The following is an 18679-nucleotide window of genomic DNA, read 5'->3' on the forward strand; positions in this document are numbered from 1 at the left end:
TAAATTCAAACTATCAAAATCAGCAACAAAGATTATGATGGGTTGGTTTGTAATTTATTTTTTATTTAAATTACAGAAAAAGTTAATTTAGCCCTGAATCATCATGGTACAGATCTCCAAGAATGTGATGACAAAATTGAGCTGGTAACATCATACAGTTAAAAATAAAATCTAAACTTGACCTTGGTAACTCCCACCAAAATCAGCTGTTTCTAGAAATATTATGTAACTGTTACAGCTGATTTCCCACACATTGTTTTGCATAGTATGACATAGAATGGCAAGGTTGGGTGTTAAGACTTCCAGCATTTTTGTACAACTGCAGATTCAGTGATGAATAGTAACTTACCCATCAGGAAATATATAATAATAATCAAAATAGGCATGTTAATTTAAATCTTTTAACTAACTCGTACATTCTAAGATACAATTAAAATGATTATCCACAAACAACTTCAATACATGGTTGGTATAAATGAATAATTCATTTAATAAAAAAAAAAATACTATCTAAAAAACCATTAACCAATTGATAAATGGATTGTATTTTTTGTAAACTAATGTTATAACACGTAATAAATAATGAAAAACTAATTATAATAAACTAGATGTCGTCCAGTGGTTGAAAATTCGACCAAAAATATCTTATGTACATACTTCTCTATTTTCATCCCACGCTGTAAATAAAACATGTGATTGGAATTACTTCAATTTGTTTTGATTTTGTGTTTATATTTCATTGTTATTTCGTCACCAGAAAGGCAACCCACAAGACCCATGTTTTTTTTTAATTTTTAATTATTTTTTTGTGCTTATTTTTGAGCCTATTTTAATTCATAAAGGGTTCTGCACATGTACAGGAAAATATCTTTCTAACAGTATGCGTAGATTTTGGTTACTGCGATGCACACGAGCTGAGAAAAAAGGCTTTAAAGAAACAGCTTGCCTATTAATTTATAGATAGCTTAGGCTGAGCTAATGGTCACACAAAACAACAAAACTTGTGTAGATGGCTGTTTGTGCTTGATCTTTTAACAATCGATAAGAATATCAATTGATATTCTTGATCAGTTGATCATTTCAATTGACAGACACCTTTATTGGTAATTCTTTAAACAATCATACATTAGAATAAACTAACTCAGTCACTTACTTAACAGTAACAAATCTTGACTAGACTAACTTTAACTTATACTTCTCCATGGTTGTTGGGTGGAAACTCCAGTTCAGTAACGACAGATAAAATTCTCATCTTGGCTTCCGCTCTGGCTTTTGGAGAAAGTCTTTTCACCGTGAGAGCCACACTTCTCATAAATATGTCAATGTCGTCTTCACTGTCCACTCTTTGGTTGGAGTAGGCGTTCACCAGTGTCCTCGGGGCCCAGGATGGGTCAGGCTCCTCCAGAAAGTGGACACTCCCGCACTCGGAAGGCTTACGGTAACTTGTGTCAGCCTCTTGCTGAGGAGTCTTCACATCGATAAACTCGGACCGTGGCTGCAAGTCTGTCTGGGAGTCCTCTTCCACTTTGACAGTCATTTCTGGCTCGTAAATATCAAGACTGTTGTCCGCAGAGGGGTCGGAGAGGTCTTCACAACTTGAATGTCTAAAAAGAAAGGAATGCTGAAGAGATATAAATATAAAAAGTGAAGTGACTACTTTTTTTTTAAACACTACTGTTCAAATTTTTTGCTTGTTATATGTATGAATGTCCATAAACACAATAACTCGAGTAATTTTGGTAGGATTTTTATAAAAAATAGGACAGTATCAACTTGAGTTCCCGAACCAGTAAAATCTGGTCACAGCATTAGTGTTATACAGTTTTAGATTTAGTTTTAGACGTGCCTACCCAGCAGATAACCGAGAGGTTATTGCTGTAGCACGTAGGCAAGTCCCCTGCGTGGGACGAACTTGTATTTTGTTTTGAGTATTTTAAAATAAAGCGCTTATTCATTCATTGATTCATTCATTCAAAGTTTTAGATTTTTTTATTATGTTATTTCAAATTTGTATCCTTAAACATAAAAATTCCCTATGTCCATTACATTTCAGAAATCATGTTTAATCAATCCTAATGATGTTATCTAAACAGGGAATAAATCTGACATGTGTAAGGAAATATTTAAGTAAAAATTCAATGATCGGGTTTTAACTGCTGGTTTGCTGATGCATATTTTACATATTTAGCTGGGTCTGATAATAAATGCCTAGAAGAGCTGTTCTTTATGATCAGATCGTTTTATTTGGTTAAACAAGCTTTTCAATAATAACAAATAATTTTAAACAAAAACACAACCTCAGACGCAACTAACATTAAAACGTCAGCTGCTCAATAAGATTGACAAATCTTACAAAGGCAGTATGTTTAATTAATGGTATTAACTAATTAGGCTTTTTCCTATTTTATGTATATTTCTTTATACCTCTTTTTCCTTTTTGCTCTGGCCAAGAAATGCAGGCTTTCATACAGTGACCATCTTGGGGCCCACTTCTTGTCTTTGCTCTGTTCATGTTTCCTCTTAGTTTTGAAGTAATGATCCCTGATATCCCTCCACCTTCTTTTGCATTCACTCTCTAAAAAAAATAAAACAATCAATCAGTAATTTATCATGGCGTACTTAATTTTGTCGACTATTTTAGGAGAGCTTTATTATAGAAAAAATACTTCACCAATAGTGTGGTGAACATTTATTTTATATTTAGATTTTAGTACAGAAATACCCCCGCTGCAGCAAACCTGCAGACTAAGCAGATTTCAATCTGTCTGAGGCCTTTTTCATAATAAAGTACAAACTAATATTATTAGTAAATCAGCTGATCACCCAATGCAAATCTAGTTTATGATGAAATGGGCCCCTGAATGGGGGCCTGATTTTTATTCATTTTTTCATAAATAACAAGTCATATTTATTCTCTATTTAAATAATGTTAGATTTAACGAGTTCTTATAGGTTTCCTGCTACAGTGTCTTGGTAATTCAAACACTCGATAAATCAAAACTTTCGATAATGCATACATTTTGATACACTCAGTCTTTCAAAGTCCAAGCAGAAGGCATGGCCGATTTGGAACAAACAATAATTCAAAGTTTCATCGCAAAACACAAACTATAATTATTGGGATTCCTTCAGTCATAACAGGAAACTATACATCCTGTTAGCACAGTAGTTCCTCTTGAATTACATCATTGAGGACTTGAAAATCAATATCAAAAAGCAAACAAAAATAAAATTTTTTTTGTAGCTACCTAAAAAATCTGTATTTTGTAAAATAAAAACTAAAATAAGCTGTTGATGAGTGACCCATTTCGGGGCAAGATAGTGTTTTACACGACGTCGAGCATGGGAAACACTATCGAGCCCCGAAATTGGACTTTCGTGACGAGTATTGAACGATACTTTTCATCACGATGAAAAAAACTTGTTGTAACTTTGTTGATGTCAGGCAAATTATTGTTTGTGTAAGTAATGTTTAATTGAAAGTTTGTGTAAGTTTGTGAAGTTTGTGTAATTGAAAGTAATGTTTATGTCAGGAAAAGTCAGCTGATCACTATTTGTTTTTGGTGTATGGAAATTGAATATTTTCGAAGATCTCAGCTGTATGGAAATGGGCTATTTTCAAATACATGGATGAAAAGGTGTTTTTTTTATCAAATGTTAATAGTAGGATAAATAAAAAAATCTTTAAATTGGATAAAAATTATATCTCCAAACAAACTAAACTTTATTAAAACAGTTTTCCTTTTCTCCATTAGAACAATACAGGAATTTTAAATAAACAGTTTGTTTATCCCTTTATCGTGCAATTAACAATGCTTCAATATACTATTTGTGTAATTTTTAAACATGGTAGTTGTAATAAAAATCGGGCTTTTATGTTTTAGACGGCAAATTTTGAAGAAAAAAATTTTCCTAATGTAGTACAGATAAATAATTCTAAACTACCTAGTTGTATCATTTTCCCGTGATTAAAAATTTTCATATGAAAGAAAACCTCAAATGGAAGAATACCTATACACAATCATCAAAAAGGAGATAGATGAATGAAAGAGCAAAAGAAAAGTCATATCTTGGAGGCTAAAAAGGATAAAAATACAGGATCAGATTTGTAGTAACTTAACCAAACAAGTAGTTAATGGGTGAAGCAAAACACCTTGTTGGGCATAAATATACAAGACTAAGCTAGTCGAAACAACAAAAAATCACCATGGCTGCTATACTAAATAACTTTTAAAAGAATCCAAATTTAAAGATATACTATCGTTTAGTGGTGTAGCAGATAAAAGTTACGTCTGTTTACAAAACCACAGAGTGTATACATATTCATAAGCATATGTTCATCATCAAATTAGTGTATAATTAAATACAGTATCCAGGTGCTTATAATGTCGGGGAAGTTTAGACACTCAAGTTTGGTGCTCTACAGAAAAGTATTCAAAACTACTTAGAAAAACACGGATTATATATAAATTTCCGTTGTTTATTTCTACATAGTACTTATTCCTGAAACAAAAAACGGTAAAAACCCCTGTTAAGTAGAATGATATCAAAAACCATCTGACTTAGAAAATTTGCACAATATTAACTAAACGGCAGAACTTTATCAAACTTTAAGACAATAATATAAGGAATTAATTTGTATGGTGTCAGGATTTTTACTTTACCCAAAAAGTTTTGTTTGTTAATTTTCCAAGTAAACTTTTTCTAAAAAACTGCAAATGATAGAAAAAATTTTAAAGCTTTGTTATCTTATGAGATGGTTTTTGATACTGATTGTTAATGAAACAGGGTTTTTTTACCTTCTGACCATCATACAAAATTTTCTAAACAAGCTAAAATTTTTTTAGATATAGGCCAACTCCGTGTTTTTTCTAAATAGTTAGGTTACTTTTCTGTACAGCTCCAACTCGAGGGTCTAAACTTTTTTCCCTAGGATCACTGCTAGAGAGAGAAAGATATAGAGTGGTGGGGGGGGGGTCTATTGGTATATTCAGCTGTGGACAAAAGGCTGGGGGACCCTTACCTACTCAACAGCTGTGGGGACCCCACCTTCACCCAATTCATGTGGGCACTTCCGTCCATACCAATAAGGTGAGGGGAATAAAAACAATAATGTGAGCATAATTGCTCACAAGATTTAAAGCAGAAAGGAAATTATTATAAGGTCAAACACACTATATGCACTATTTAGTCTTTATTTTATAAATTGTCAATTAGTCAAACATCAAACAATCAATCTGAATTGAGAAAATTAATTTCGAATGAAAGGTTTAATTCTAATTAAATTATTAAATCAATGAAAAGATATAGCAATCCCATGAGAGTTTGTAAACAAAGATGAAAGATTTATCTTCCATTGTGACATTTTAATATTTGTTTTGCAATAGACTCTACAGTTTAAAATTGACTTAGTAGGAATGGGCGGGGTTTACCAACAGAAATTTAACTCAATTTAATATCGAGTAGTTTTAAAATTGAGCGTCAGCGCGGACAATATCACTCAAAATGGCGAGGGAGGGAATAGTTCAGGCTTCCAGGACAAATATAGGTAAGTTCATACAATTAAACAATGTAGCTAAGTTAATTTACTACAAAAACATAAATCTACATACAAAAATATGCTCTATTTTATTGTATTTTTGTTATCAAAGCACTTTCTAAAATCAGCAGAAGTTATTAAATTCAAAAATGCTACAGTAGTGATTAACGATTGTCAAATCGATGTATTACGCTTGCGAATATCAAATGAATGAATATCCCGATTGACTTTAATTCCAACATCAATCCATCGACTGTTCTAAGTGGTTTGCGATAAGTAGTCAACACATCGAGTACTCACCGTTCACACCGACTTCTGCCGCCACGGCTCGCCAGTTCTCTCTCATGCTTTCATGATTTTTGGTAACGGATAAACCCTCTTGGCTGTACAGGTTGGGGAAGGATTTAACACTGTTGACGAGCAACAAGTCGTCCGAATGTGAGAATCTACGAAAACCCATTGACAATAATAAATAACTCGTGAAACGAACGGATATCCCACTGCTCTACTTATAACTATATGCAATGCAGCTGTCCGTGTCCGCCTATCCCTATCGACCGTGCGGGCAGAGTTTGCGGTTTAGACTTGCGCAGAGACTACTGCGCAGCGGTAGAGCAGGGCTGCCACTTTATGCGGGCGGAAATTAAATTTCCCTTTAAATTACCCACCGCACTCGTATGGAACTAAATTTCTACCCGATTATTTGTACATACATATTTCCGTTGTGGTGCTTAATTTTCTTACGATTTTGTCATAGTAGTAAATCTCTTGTGTTTTTTACATATTTATAAATAATTGTGGTTTAATTTGCCACATCACACCTTTAACTTAACTTCTTCATCGTGTGATAAAAATATTGTTGCGGCTGCCGGCTACATTTAATAATTTTAAGTTAAGGTGGCATATAAAAGAAGTAATAATGTATAACTTTACGTCGACACGGGGAAACTTCTGTGTATTTTGAACCTGCATGAGTAAAATATGATTGGAGTCTAGAATTAGATGAATTGTGTAGTACGTTTTCTGTGGTCAGACGAGAGTCCAGTTAAAAAAAAATTAAAAATTTTCTAGTATTGAACAGAACTGGCAACTGATAATCAGAAGAGGAAGTCCTCTCAGCAAACCAGCTTTTAAGCTCATGTAATTAATTAAATTTTGTCACAGTTTGTTTAAAAAGAAATATTGGTAACCACATTTTTAAATGTGTGAAATAGCCATAAAGATTATTTCAAATATCCACCACGAAATTTGAATACAGACATTATTAAAAACAATGATCGTGATGAGTAAACAATTCCTTATTTTACAATAACCTGTTACTGTACGTCAAACGCCGTTGTTCTGAAAAATGCTGAAAAACTATATCCTAGAATAGATTATGAAATAATTAACATTTTAAACGGTTTTACGTTTAAATTTCCCCATATTAACAATCACAATGTCACATAAAAACATATTACTACAAATTGAGCCATTAAGGGTTACATAACCTTCAATTTGCCATTTAATTGTTTCCAACAAAAGATAATAACAATTGGGTTTTCTTGAAGATAACGGCGATCAAAGGTCTGCATTGATAACAGTTGTTTTGATTCCAGTTATTCTACTTAACGCAGTTACAGTCATTTGATTGTAATTGATTTAAGAGAAATTAGTTTGCAAATATTTTTCAAATCGTAAACAATGATAGAACGAAATCTGTGTTTTTCGTGGTTGTAACTTTTGGTAGTTAAATTTTTCCTCCTACGTCATTTATTAATGTTTAGTTCATATACAGGCTATACAGAATGAAATTGCACTTTTGTACCTAACACTGTTAGGTTGCCTATGATATTAAGTATTCTATCTGAAAGCACAAGAAATAGTCAAATAACACTTGTAATAATATACCTAATTATTATTACAATTATTATTATTACATTATTATTTTTACATTACAATTAAATTATTATTACAAATCAACCTCTTACCATCTTTTACATGTATTTGCAGTCTTGTGAGTAAACAGTGTAAGTGTAAATATATTATTACAAGTGTTATTTGATGTAATTCTTTTTTTAGGATATTTGATAATTTATAAAGGCTACTTAAATTTTATAATTTGTCAGATAAAAATACAAGTTTTATTTGACGTAATTAATTTTTTTTAGATTATTTAATAATTTATATAGGCTACTAATATTGTATAATTTGTCAGATAAAAATAATTTTATTGTATTCATTACAATTAGTAAATGAGCCAAACAATAGCTTAATATAATAAAAAACTTCACGACGATTAAAATTTCATTTGTATTCACAAAACAACCCAGACGTTAAATGTTAACAAGAATTCTTCGAGTTTGACAACATTCTCTATGTTTAGCTGAGCTTCAAATTATGTGTTCCTGGTGCTCCAAATGTTATTACGTATAGTTCTATTTTTTTCTGGTCGAAATAAGAACTAACAATGGTTGCAAATTATTGGACACCAACTCATGCGCTGCCGACAAACAAAACTCCTACTTGAAACCTACGCTAGTTACGCATACTTGAAGAAATATTAAATCTTTACTAACATCTACTTCCTGTTTATCATGAAGAGGCTGCATATTAGTAATTGAATTAATAACAAATTAGATACAACTTGTCTGCATATATATGCTAATTTCTATAAAGCTACTCATTTCCATGAAGGAAGATGTTCATTTTCGTGGAAATTATAGCTTGTCATTTTTTATTTTCGTTGAAATAAGTTTAGTCAATTATGAGTCACAGATTACTCAAGGTACAGTATTAAGCACAGATATATAATTTATAAGCTATATTTATAGGCTTGGTACAGATAAAATTAATTACAAACTTAAATGAATGAAACAAGTTTGACTGTACAATTAGAATGGCTTTTACTGGAAGTGATAAGAGAAATGTGTCAAGGGATGTTGAAGTTTATTTGTGATATAAGTTTGATCTACAGACATACATTATTTGTAGTATCCTACATTAATAATTTAAAAATTGTGATTCTTTGGAAAAAAAAATTACTATGGGAGGTTTTACTTACATGTAACTGGTAACAAAACATACCAAAGAAATTTTAATCCTATGTTTTCAATATACTTCACTGCTTTCTTTGCATTATTTTTTAATGTTAATGGGATTTTCTAAAAGTTCATGTAATTCCATATACGACAGCCGATTAAATTATGAACTATAGTAGTTTTGTTGAGATCATTTGTATTGAATTAAGCGTTTTCTTACAGTCTGTAGCCCGTATGATATTGCAGTCTTATGGGGGTTCCGTCCTTGACGATTGTGTTACAAACCTTATATTCTGTGGGACTATAATCGATAATACTATGAAATAGAGACGTTAAGTATATTATTGTTCCGAGTGAACGCAGAAGCTGTTACTGTAAATATTTGTATTCGTAATTTTTCACGTCGAGACGAGTTGTCAATTGTATCAAAGATGAATTGTTCGATTTTAGAACTGAGTTAAAAGATGAATACTGAATCACTTGGCTAAAATCATAAGAAGGTCAATTGAAAGGCACGATTACCCAAACCTAACAACCTAAACAAGTAATTAAGAACCTTTACAAGTTTCAAATGTATATAACGTTAGTTAAGGTTAGTTATTTTAGTTGGTTTGGTAATAGAGCAGCTGTTTTAGCGCCCGCCTTGTGATGATCTAGAAGTTTGCCGGATCGATTCTGAGAAAAGTCAGTGGCTTTTTGATGGTTCGAAACTGGGCTCAACTATACTTGATCATCGGTAATATATTATTCTGGCAAAATAAACAGTCTTAATCACTAGCCACGCTTCACAAGTCTTCTTACTCTTTTACTAAAACGTATGTTAAAATTCGCCAGCTACGTTATGTCAATTCTCACTAGTAATGGCAATGAAGTCAAAAGTCTATGAAGTGGACAGCAGGAAGACAAGAATTGCATCGCAGAACCTCGACCTTTGCGGATTAACGTTTGTGGTCCAGTGACTGCCAAGGACCAAGGTCCCTCAGCTCTGGTTGTAGATGACTCAAGAGATTATGAGATGAAACATCTCACTGAATTGACGGGACCAGGATAAACCGACGAGAAACGCGCGGATTTAAATCCGACCTTGAATTCCATCGATTTGACTTCAACCGTGCGCACTTTGTTGTATTAACTACAGATTTGAACCATTGACTTTGACGGTTTGTATTCATTGCTTTGACTGAGGCGAATTAGCAGCTCGTTCGGAGAAGAGTCATACATGGTGCAACCAAGTCAATGAAGTCGTTGGTTAGAGCCTTGAAGGAATTTTAAATTCATTTTTTTGGATTTTCTAAGTAACCGATAACCGCACAAAAACATTATGCAAATTATTTGTTTTTAGAGCTCTACAAAATGGGTTGGAATGAAATTACAAAAGGTTATGTTTCAGGGTGAAAATGGAATAACCCCATTTTTAACCCGTAAAACGGGGCATAAAACCCCGTTCCGAATGAAAACTGTTTTAACTTAACAAAATGAAACGTTTGTTTTGTAAAATTATAAAAATTTGTTGTTATTTGTTATTATAATAAAATAGTCATACACATGCTCTAAAATCGACCCTAAAATATAAGATGAATTCATTTGTTACTCAATGGGTTGGAAACATACAGCACCCTCTAACCATTCCAGACTTGAAACACACACCAAACAAGGTTCAGACTGTAAGATGATAAGCCTAATATCAGTATCAAAAGTCATGTTTAAATTACAATATCATAATATTTACCGTATTCTAATTTTTTATTCATGTTGCTTGAACTAAATATAAGTCATAAGTAATTTATTTGGCCAGAATTACATATATGTATTTACATACACATCAGTAAAACTCAGGTATTAATTCTGAATTGTTAGGCCACTAAAGCTAGCTGATGCTATATTATAATCTTTGGTGTGTTTATACATTTACTGACAGTTGCAATTTGTACTTCTAGAGCCAATGGGACGAGGTTTGGCATAGGTCAATAGGTCACTCTCTTAACATTACAAATCAAATGAACGAAGCATAATTCGTAGCCCAGTAAGCTATGTTTTATAATCAGAAGAATTTTAATTTATAAAAAAGTTATGAAGCTAAATATATTTTTCCTTTGAGTTTATTGTTATGGAAAAGTTAAGAAATTTGAGACTTTTTATGTTTCGTCTGAGTGATTTTTGATAGTGAAAACATACCTGTATTGTGATGTAGCATTTTGGACCACAGATATTATAAGTATAAAAAAATATCAATTTGCTGTCACATATGTTATAGTTACAATAGGTGTTGAAACTTATTTTCATCAAAGCTGTATCATTGTTAAATATTTTCTAATATTCTTTGTTGAGCTTGAAATAATTTTTAGAAAACGTTAAAAGTATATTGTTTATTTTGGAATTAGGAGTAGGAATTTACTACCGGGAGAGAAAATGTGTAGGACATCGGTACTTATTTTATGTAAGATCACAAAATGTCTTAGATATTTAGATACGAATTCAAAACACTTGTATAGTAAATGAGTTTATGATTGATCTTAGTTGAAAATCTGTTACTGGAATATTTGTCATGGCCATCATTGTATAACATTACAAATTTGAGTATATACATCATTGAGATTCCCATAGCAGATGCAAACCAACATCTCACTGTAGCATTCAGATGGTTTGAGGGAAATATTTTCAGCTCAACAAGGATAAAATCCATCTGGGGAATTACATTAAATAAATTGGTGATTGGCAAGGACTGGACCCATAGCTCAAGGACCGAAATCCCACTTAACTAGACAATACATAATGCATTTTCAATGTATTGGCCAAATAATAAAATGTTAGCGGTTCTGGATATACATTCATTGTTACTATTTAGTCAGCTGTTACTTAATTTACATTGTTGGATTTACATTAGTGTACACGTTTAGACTTAGTCTACAGATGAATATCAGTGAGTTTTGAAAAAAATATATGATATTTTACTTTTTTAAACAGCCTATGCAGCAAAGCTGATCTCAGTGAAAGTGAAGGAGGTAATTAGGTAATTTAGGTACTGTATCTATAAAAGCTGTTTGAAAAAATTCAATTATTGAAACATTACATTCCAAAGAAATTTATATGAACTTTATACTTGTAGTAAACCCAATGATTGTATACAAACACTGCCTCATCACGGTTCCAGGAGCGCAGGCAGTTCGAGGAAGCCGAGCTGTGATTGGCTATGACGTGGATTCCTGGCTTCTGATTGGCCGGTTTGCTCGGCATTGTTGGACTATATAAGCGCAGAGCGGCCGCCACGACCTGCTCAGTTTCAAGTTTGTCTTCCAAGAGTTAACAGTGATTGCAAATATGAAGAGCGTCCTAGTGTTTATTTTTGCCTTGAGCGCTGTCGCTTACGCCTACCCCAGTAAGTATTTCCATATTTCGTTTGCAATGTGTTTATAAAAATATTTGTAATTTTAAGAGTTGAATTTGGGGATTTCTATAGACTAGCTTATATAAGTTGCTTCACATATTTTACACGAATATAATCCAATATGTACTGTAACACCTTTCGATGTATCTACTAATATTTGTATACAGTAAATATTACCAAGAAAGTAGAAATAGCCTTATGACCACTGAGACTTGTTGAAATGAAGCCTTTGTAACGTAGTTTATATACAATTGCTTATATGTATTTAGAATGAAGTAGCTGCAAATCGTATAAGTCAGTTTTCCTGAAACGACATGAAAGTTAAAATATTCACTACATGTTGGTATAGTTTAAAAAATTACAATGAAAAAAAATGGGTATTGATCAATACACATTTTTATTGAGAATATTCTACCTGTGGCTTTGAACACACAGCTCAATAATTAAATTTAATTTAATTCACTTCAATTTTTCGTATTTCCGTGTTGTTCTTTCTTACTGTGCCATCTTGGATTTTAGTTTACAAGTCACTTTTATATTTAACTAGAGTTTCTTTTATATATAACTATAAATATCTATACGAATTCTATTTCTATCTATTTCGGGATTCTATACGAAAAAAATCGTTGGTTTAGGGGGATGTCTCAAATAATATAAATGAAATAACCCAATTTAAATTACTTAACACGGGTTATCAGAAAGGCAACAGTTTTCTCTAATTCTTAATGCTGGGCAAACTTTGTTGCAACGTTGCAACATGTTAACTCGAATTGAAGCAGATCGTTTAGAATTCATTAGAAGTTATCAGTTATAACTGAGAGCAGAAATAATGTAGGGGAACCTTGACGACGCAAATAAATCTATTTAAAATTAGTTTCTAACAAGTTTTTAAACAACTCTAACATGTAACTAGAATTTCTCGAGTTTAAGCATAACGCTCTCCTCGACATTATGTTTCATACTATGCGGCTCATTGAGCCACACGGGTTCTCTAGTTGGAGTATAAGCTATGTCTTTACCAATAGTTATGACTGAGGAGAGATTTTATTTGTAATTTTCAATTACAAGGATCAATGTTGTGCGTTTTCATGTCACACGAATACCTAGTTAGTAATCAGTTGATTAAAACAGTAATATTTAACGAGATTCTGGGTTAACTGGAAGAATGATGCTGATTAAAATATTGTTAAGTAATGCGTTTACATCAGTAAAAATGTGTTTTGAGGACATTTCTCTTTAAAAACTCTCCGATCTTTGAGGCATTCAAAATGATCATTGATTTCGGATAACGCATCATAGGTATTGTAAAATCTAATGCCTGTGGTTGATATGGGTTTCATTTTATAATATTTGCATTTTTATTTAGGATGGTTTATTATTTATTCTAGGCCTACTCATTGACTAATAACTGAGGACAAGCAAAATATTGCAAATAGGTGATTTTTTAGTTAACATCGCTTCAAAGCATGGTTAAATAACAAGAAACAAATAATGAACAAAACCATAAGGAGCTGGTCCATAAAGATGATAAATAATCTATGAAGGGGTACAGTAGAGCGTGGGGCTTCAATCCTCGAGGTCCTGGGTTCAAATCCAGCCAACCACTAATTGGTTCAGCTATGTGACAGACATGGATAGCACATTACTGTAATTTACCACGCCTGAAGTAATGTGTAAAACGGTTTCCGGTTAGATCATAGGAAGTGTATGAAGCCCATACGTATGTCTTACGAATTCATCTATTATCAAAAGAAACTTGTTGCAAGACAGTGTTGACTTTTTAAAAATTTTATGATTGAAATATTAAGTTTAAGCTCACAACAATCTTGACAAATTTCAAATGTATATTACGTATTAGTTCTACAATGTTTACTGTCTCACCCTCATTAGCTTGTTAATGGTTTGTTTACATCATCTGACGTCACTGTAAGGGAGGCTCATTAGAGCAGACAACACGTTGTCTGGATATAAATACGGTTGTAAATACTGATGTCACACTTGAGAAATAGGCTTACAGACTGTAAGCCTATTTCCCAAGTTTACAGACCAACAATTGCATAAGGAATGCAAAATATAGAACATATTGAGTATGTGGAGAGAGCATACTAAAAACAATGCACACAAAATCATGTATGAAACATCCACACATCGTGTACACCAAACATTGCACATTGCACGTTGGAGTAGGCGTTCTATAAACGGCCGTCGCGTAAAGCCTAGTCACTTGGAATTTTAATATCAAATGGACAAAAATGGGAGTCTAATTGCAGTAGTTCTCTCTGTGGTTGGTGGTAGTTCAGCGAGTTTATATTGATAATTGTGTGTTTTAATAGACAATTTTGATTATGATGCTTGGATATAGGATATCAGGAATATAATTTTGCGACATATTTGGTTCAGGTAATTTGATTCACGTTTAGTGTGCAAAATGGTTAGTAATCAATATTCTAATCGTATGCATTATAATCCCTTTCTTGATAGAATGTAGATCGTTATTTTAGCACATTTATAGTCTCATCAGCATGTAGTGAGAGAATCCTGCTAAGATAAAGAACTTTAACATACTTTACCGACTCTGACCTTAAGTCGTTTGATCTGATCGACGTTCCAATCCAGTGAGCTGAAACTCTGTTGGATTGAGGCAAGTAGGCTACTTCAACCAGTGATCCAAGCCCCATACCTTTCTGCAGTGTATGCCTATCGTTAAGACCATATCGACTGTAATGCCATACATTGTACGGCAGTCAGTGATGTTCGTATGCACCATAGACAGTGTGTAGCCTAGTCTGTAATGTTCGTGTCACATGAAGGGCATCCCGTACGTGTCTGTATACCGTGCAGTACTGAGGTCAATGTACTGTCCTGTACTGACGAACAAAACCTCCCAGTACTGACGTAGCAGAACAAAGAAAGCTTCATTGTTTATCAGCTGGATATGTAGTAGCTTATATCTAGATAAATGTAACGATACATAGTGCTCTCCACACGCCTTTTATAGTCAGTAGGGCCTATAGTAATCAGGACTCTGGTTCGATTTGGGAAAAGTTAGAAGAGGGTCGATATTTCAAAACTAAATCAGCTGTCTTGATCATTAGTATTTTGCATTGTACAGGGTGGGGCAATGAAAGTGCCCCAATTTATAAACAGTACAAACTCAGTAAAATTCACCCTATGTATATAAATAGCACACCAAAACACAACTTATCTTTTGCCATTTTAACTTAACAAAGTAATTTTTCCATTTCTTGAGAACAAAATCCTACAAGTGACTTCATTGTCCTACCTGACATTCCTTAGCCACTTGAAACTCCATCAAATACTACTCCAGCACTTCTTCAGGAATCACTTTAGTTTTTGGACTATCCTTAGCTTCGGTTCAAGCAAATCTGTGAGGTGACTTAGAAACCTAGAACGTCAAGTAGCTTATTAGAATAACCCCCCCCCCCCAATCCCAAAAAAATTAGCCAACGTAAAGCTTTCAACAACAAAAGCTTCCTGGCAAATCTCTTCGGACTTTGAGTTACTGGGACTCATATTATTTTAACATTTGTGTACAAAGAGTTTTGCGGCACCCACCGATTATTTTTTTCCAATCTGGAATAGCGCCATGTTGACCAAGGATGGAATACGGTCCAAACAATCTCTGGGTTTTTGCACAAGAACCACTATTTTATAAATAGGTTTCCACATCAAAATCTCAGTGTTAATAGCCTCAGGCATAATATTTACTAAAATGGCATAGTTTAATTGATGTTTTAAGCACAGCTGATCATTCATTGTTGCAACAATTAACATGTGACAGGTAAAACAAATTGTAGCGTTCTCATTGCCTCACCCTGTATTTTGGAGAATTCGTATAAAATTTCTCTCTCATTTTCTGTAAGTTATATAACGTAAAAATGTGTTAGGTAATAATCTGTCCTTTTTGGATTGGCTTGGTTTAATAGTTGGCGTATCACAATTAATTTATATCAGCACACTCTATAAATTGTCAAATTCAATTATGTTTATTTTTATCGAAAAAAACTGGCGTCAACATGAAATGGCTTATCTAATTCAATCCACAGTAAAAGGTTTTTTATAAATGACCATCACTAAACAAATAGCTGATCTTAGCCATTTATAAAGCTGTCTCATTCCTTCAACATTCATCGTTCACCGAACATCGTTTTAAAATGTGCTTTGTGTTTTGTCGGAGTTGTATCAATCTACTTCAATTATTTGGATATCATAATTTAATCCTGTACGTGGTTTGTTTTTTGTATACTTTTTTGTGAGTTACCGGCTAAAACCTTATCTTGTTACTATCTAACGTCCACCTGTTATATAGCATCATTATTGATCGCTCAATGAATGGCTTTTAGGGGTAAAATAAGTTGGTATTGAAACAGCAACTTTCCAATTTTAAGGTGAGCACTAAAACCTTCCGGCTACTTAGTGACTTAAATAATTGCTTCAAAACCTCTTCAAACCTGTGCAATGATATTTAATCAATCTAAATGTACAATGCAATGTTTCGAAAATCGATAGGAACTAGCCTACAATATGAGAGTTCCATGTGTATTTTTGTAACCAATATTTTTAGCCTCAGGTTAATTCTGTATTTATATCCAATCGTAGGCCTATCTTGTCATAGCTGCACATTGTTGAGACCTGTTCAATGGGGATTTTCCATGACTGTAAGTAGACCAAAAGGCACTGACCGTTGGTGCACCTGTAGCATCTGCTGACGACTTTCAATTTCTGCCGTCCGTTCTTGGCTTTAGCCGTTGTTGGCTACGTATGTATGTTGAAGGTTGTTGCACTCACTTCCTGCATGACCGATTTTTCTAAATAAAATCTCTTTTGGTAGAGTATCCGTAGTAGAATTTTAGTGGCTTACGATAAAGTAATACATTTGAATACAATAAATTCCCGAGAGATTGAGATGAAGTACAGATAACTATAATACCGCACTTTCAAATATACTTATGCCTCTTCTTGTAACAATGATACCAACGCATTAAAAAAAAATTAGATAGGAGATGAACCATTTTTGAGAAATCGTGGATATCAAATGACTTATTCAATAATCCTGGCCCAACTTCTATTCAAAGGACTTTGGAGCGGCAAACACATTTTGGGGGATGCGGAATACTATCCCCCGGAAAACTCCCCCCCCCCCAGGTGAAACGTGACGTCACAAAATTTGCTAACTAACCAATATGGAAGCCGTGTCCGCGACTGGAATACTACCCCCCCTAGACAAATCATGCTATGTAATTTTAATTTTAATTCGAGTAATTCCGTTGGATAATAGAAAAGGCATGTGGTGAATATAAAACAGATTTTCGAAATGTTACAGCAAGTTTGGTTGGTTAGGTTTGGTTAAATTAGAACTGTTTGACAACTAAATTTGAGTGTCCGTGACTGGAAAACTGCCCCCCCCCCCGGTCTCTGACGTCAATATGACGTAGGAACCTGCTTGGAGGGGGGGGGGTAGTTTTCCGTGGGGCAGTCATCCGGCGACGCACATTTTGATCCAATTGTCACACACAAAAACACTGCGTTCTTTTAAGCTCAAACATTCTTTAACACTTCCCAGTGCAAGAAACAATTCCCGATTAACGGAAAACTACCTGATTCACTTACACCACCTACGCCACACCCACAATGTAACTTTGACCTTCACATCTCCCTTGGTATGTTCCACACGTTTCTCCCGCACAAGTGATCCCGGAAATGCCTATTGATTGGTAATGAACAAGAGACAAAGTATCTAGGAGGCATTGTGCAACAATGTTCAATGTAAACAACGCAGGCTGTGGCATCCGTATCCGGTAAATCCCCGGGATTCATTTGACAGCTATACTTTTGTGAATTGCGAAAGCTTTAATTGGCAATTAGTGTGGAAAACCTTAAAAGCTTCCATTTACGCCTCTTTCACACGAAGCGGCGCTGCGCCGGACAAGCGTGTGTCTTCACACTAGTACGGTTTCGTGCGGCGCGCACCGTACGGCCTTCCTAAATATTTATAATTTTCTGTTCAGTTGTGGCTTTTAAATGAATACTCCACTTAAAAGTTCAAATTAAATGAATAGGATAATTTTAAATATAATAAACTAGTGCACCTGTTGCTCGAATTTGAGCAATTGCAAAATATTAAAGGAGTTTTTTTACGAATAACTGTCACTATTTCCGTTGACGTGTGAGAGTCAACTCAAAGATAATGTAACCAATCACTCCACTCCAGTTATCGAAACTGGAAACGAACTCACTCTGAAAACGAACGCTCACTCCACTCCATCTATCGAAACTGAAAACGAAAACTCTTGTGTGTATCATGTGTGTACTATGAACAGCTGTAATTAATACAAATTATTCGTCCGTTTAACTAAACAAAATCTTGTCTTCATAAGATATACACTGGGATTTTGATGGCCTGAGGGGCAAAGCCCGAGGACTTTTACTACAGGAATTGGTGAAAGGGGGCGTGTACACAACAAATACTTAATTGTGACACATCGTTTGTAAAAATCGGTTCATTATTAACGGAGGAGTAGTATTTCGTAGAAATCACCTTCACGTATTATATATAAGTATTCGTCATATCTGAAAATATTGTATTCTAGAAGTTAAAAAAAAATGTTTCATTACGTATAAATTACTAAATTATTAATTTAATACTAAATATTTTCCTCTAGTTAATAAATGAAAATTTTTGTTTTAATACTTTAAGTTGGCCGATTTGCATGG

The 18679-nt window shown here is 33.7% G+C and overlaps 1 protein-coding gene across 1 annotated transcript; it reads right to left on the reverse strand.

The window, feature by feature from the left end:
• Positions 1-903: 903 nt before the first annotated feature.
• Positions 904-6075, reverse strand: LOC128987799 (transcription factor Adf-1-like). Its single transcript, XM_054408826.1, has 3 exons — positions 5840-6075; positions 2425-2575; positions 904-1604 (listed from the first exon to the last, which is right to left on the reverse strand). Exons 1-3 carry the CDS (start codon positions 5997-5999, stop codon positions 1190-1192), a joined length of 726 nt encoding a protein of 241 aa, XP_054264801.1. The 5' UTR covers positions 6000-6075; the 3' UTR covers positions 904-1189.
• Between the last annotated feature and the right edge of the window lie 12604 nt (positions 6076-18679).

Source organism: Macrosteles quadrilineatus, unplaced genomic scaffold, assembly GCF_028750875.1.
Source record: "Macrosteles quadrilineatus isolate MER2022 unplaced genomic scaffold, UCM_ALF_1.0 Scaffold_2__2_contigs__length_208266976, whole genome shotgun sequence".
NCBI classification, from domain to species: Eukaryota; Metazoa; Arthropoda; class Insecta; order Hemiptera; family Cicadellidae; genus Macrosteles; species Macrosteles quadrilineatus.

Coding starts and splice junctions, on each gene's coding strand:
- LOC128987799 (XM_054408826.1), bottom strand. CDS start 5,999: ATGGGTTTTCGTAGATTCTCACATTCGGACGACTTGTTGCTCGTCAAC. Junction 2,576..5,839: donor GGCAGAAGTCGGTGTGAACG/GTGAGTACTCGA, acceptor TATTTTTTTTAG/AGAGTGAATGCAAAAGAAGG. Junction 1,605..2,424: donor AGAGCAAAAAGGAAAAAGAG/GTATAAAGAAAT, acceptor CTTTCTTTTTAG/ACATTCAAGTTGTGAAGACC.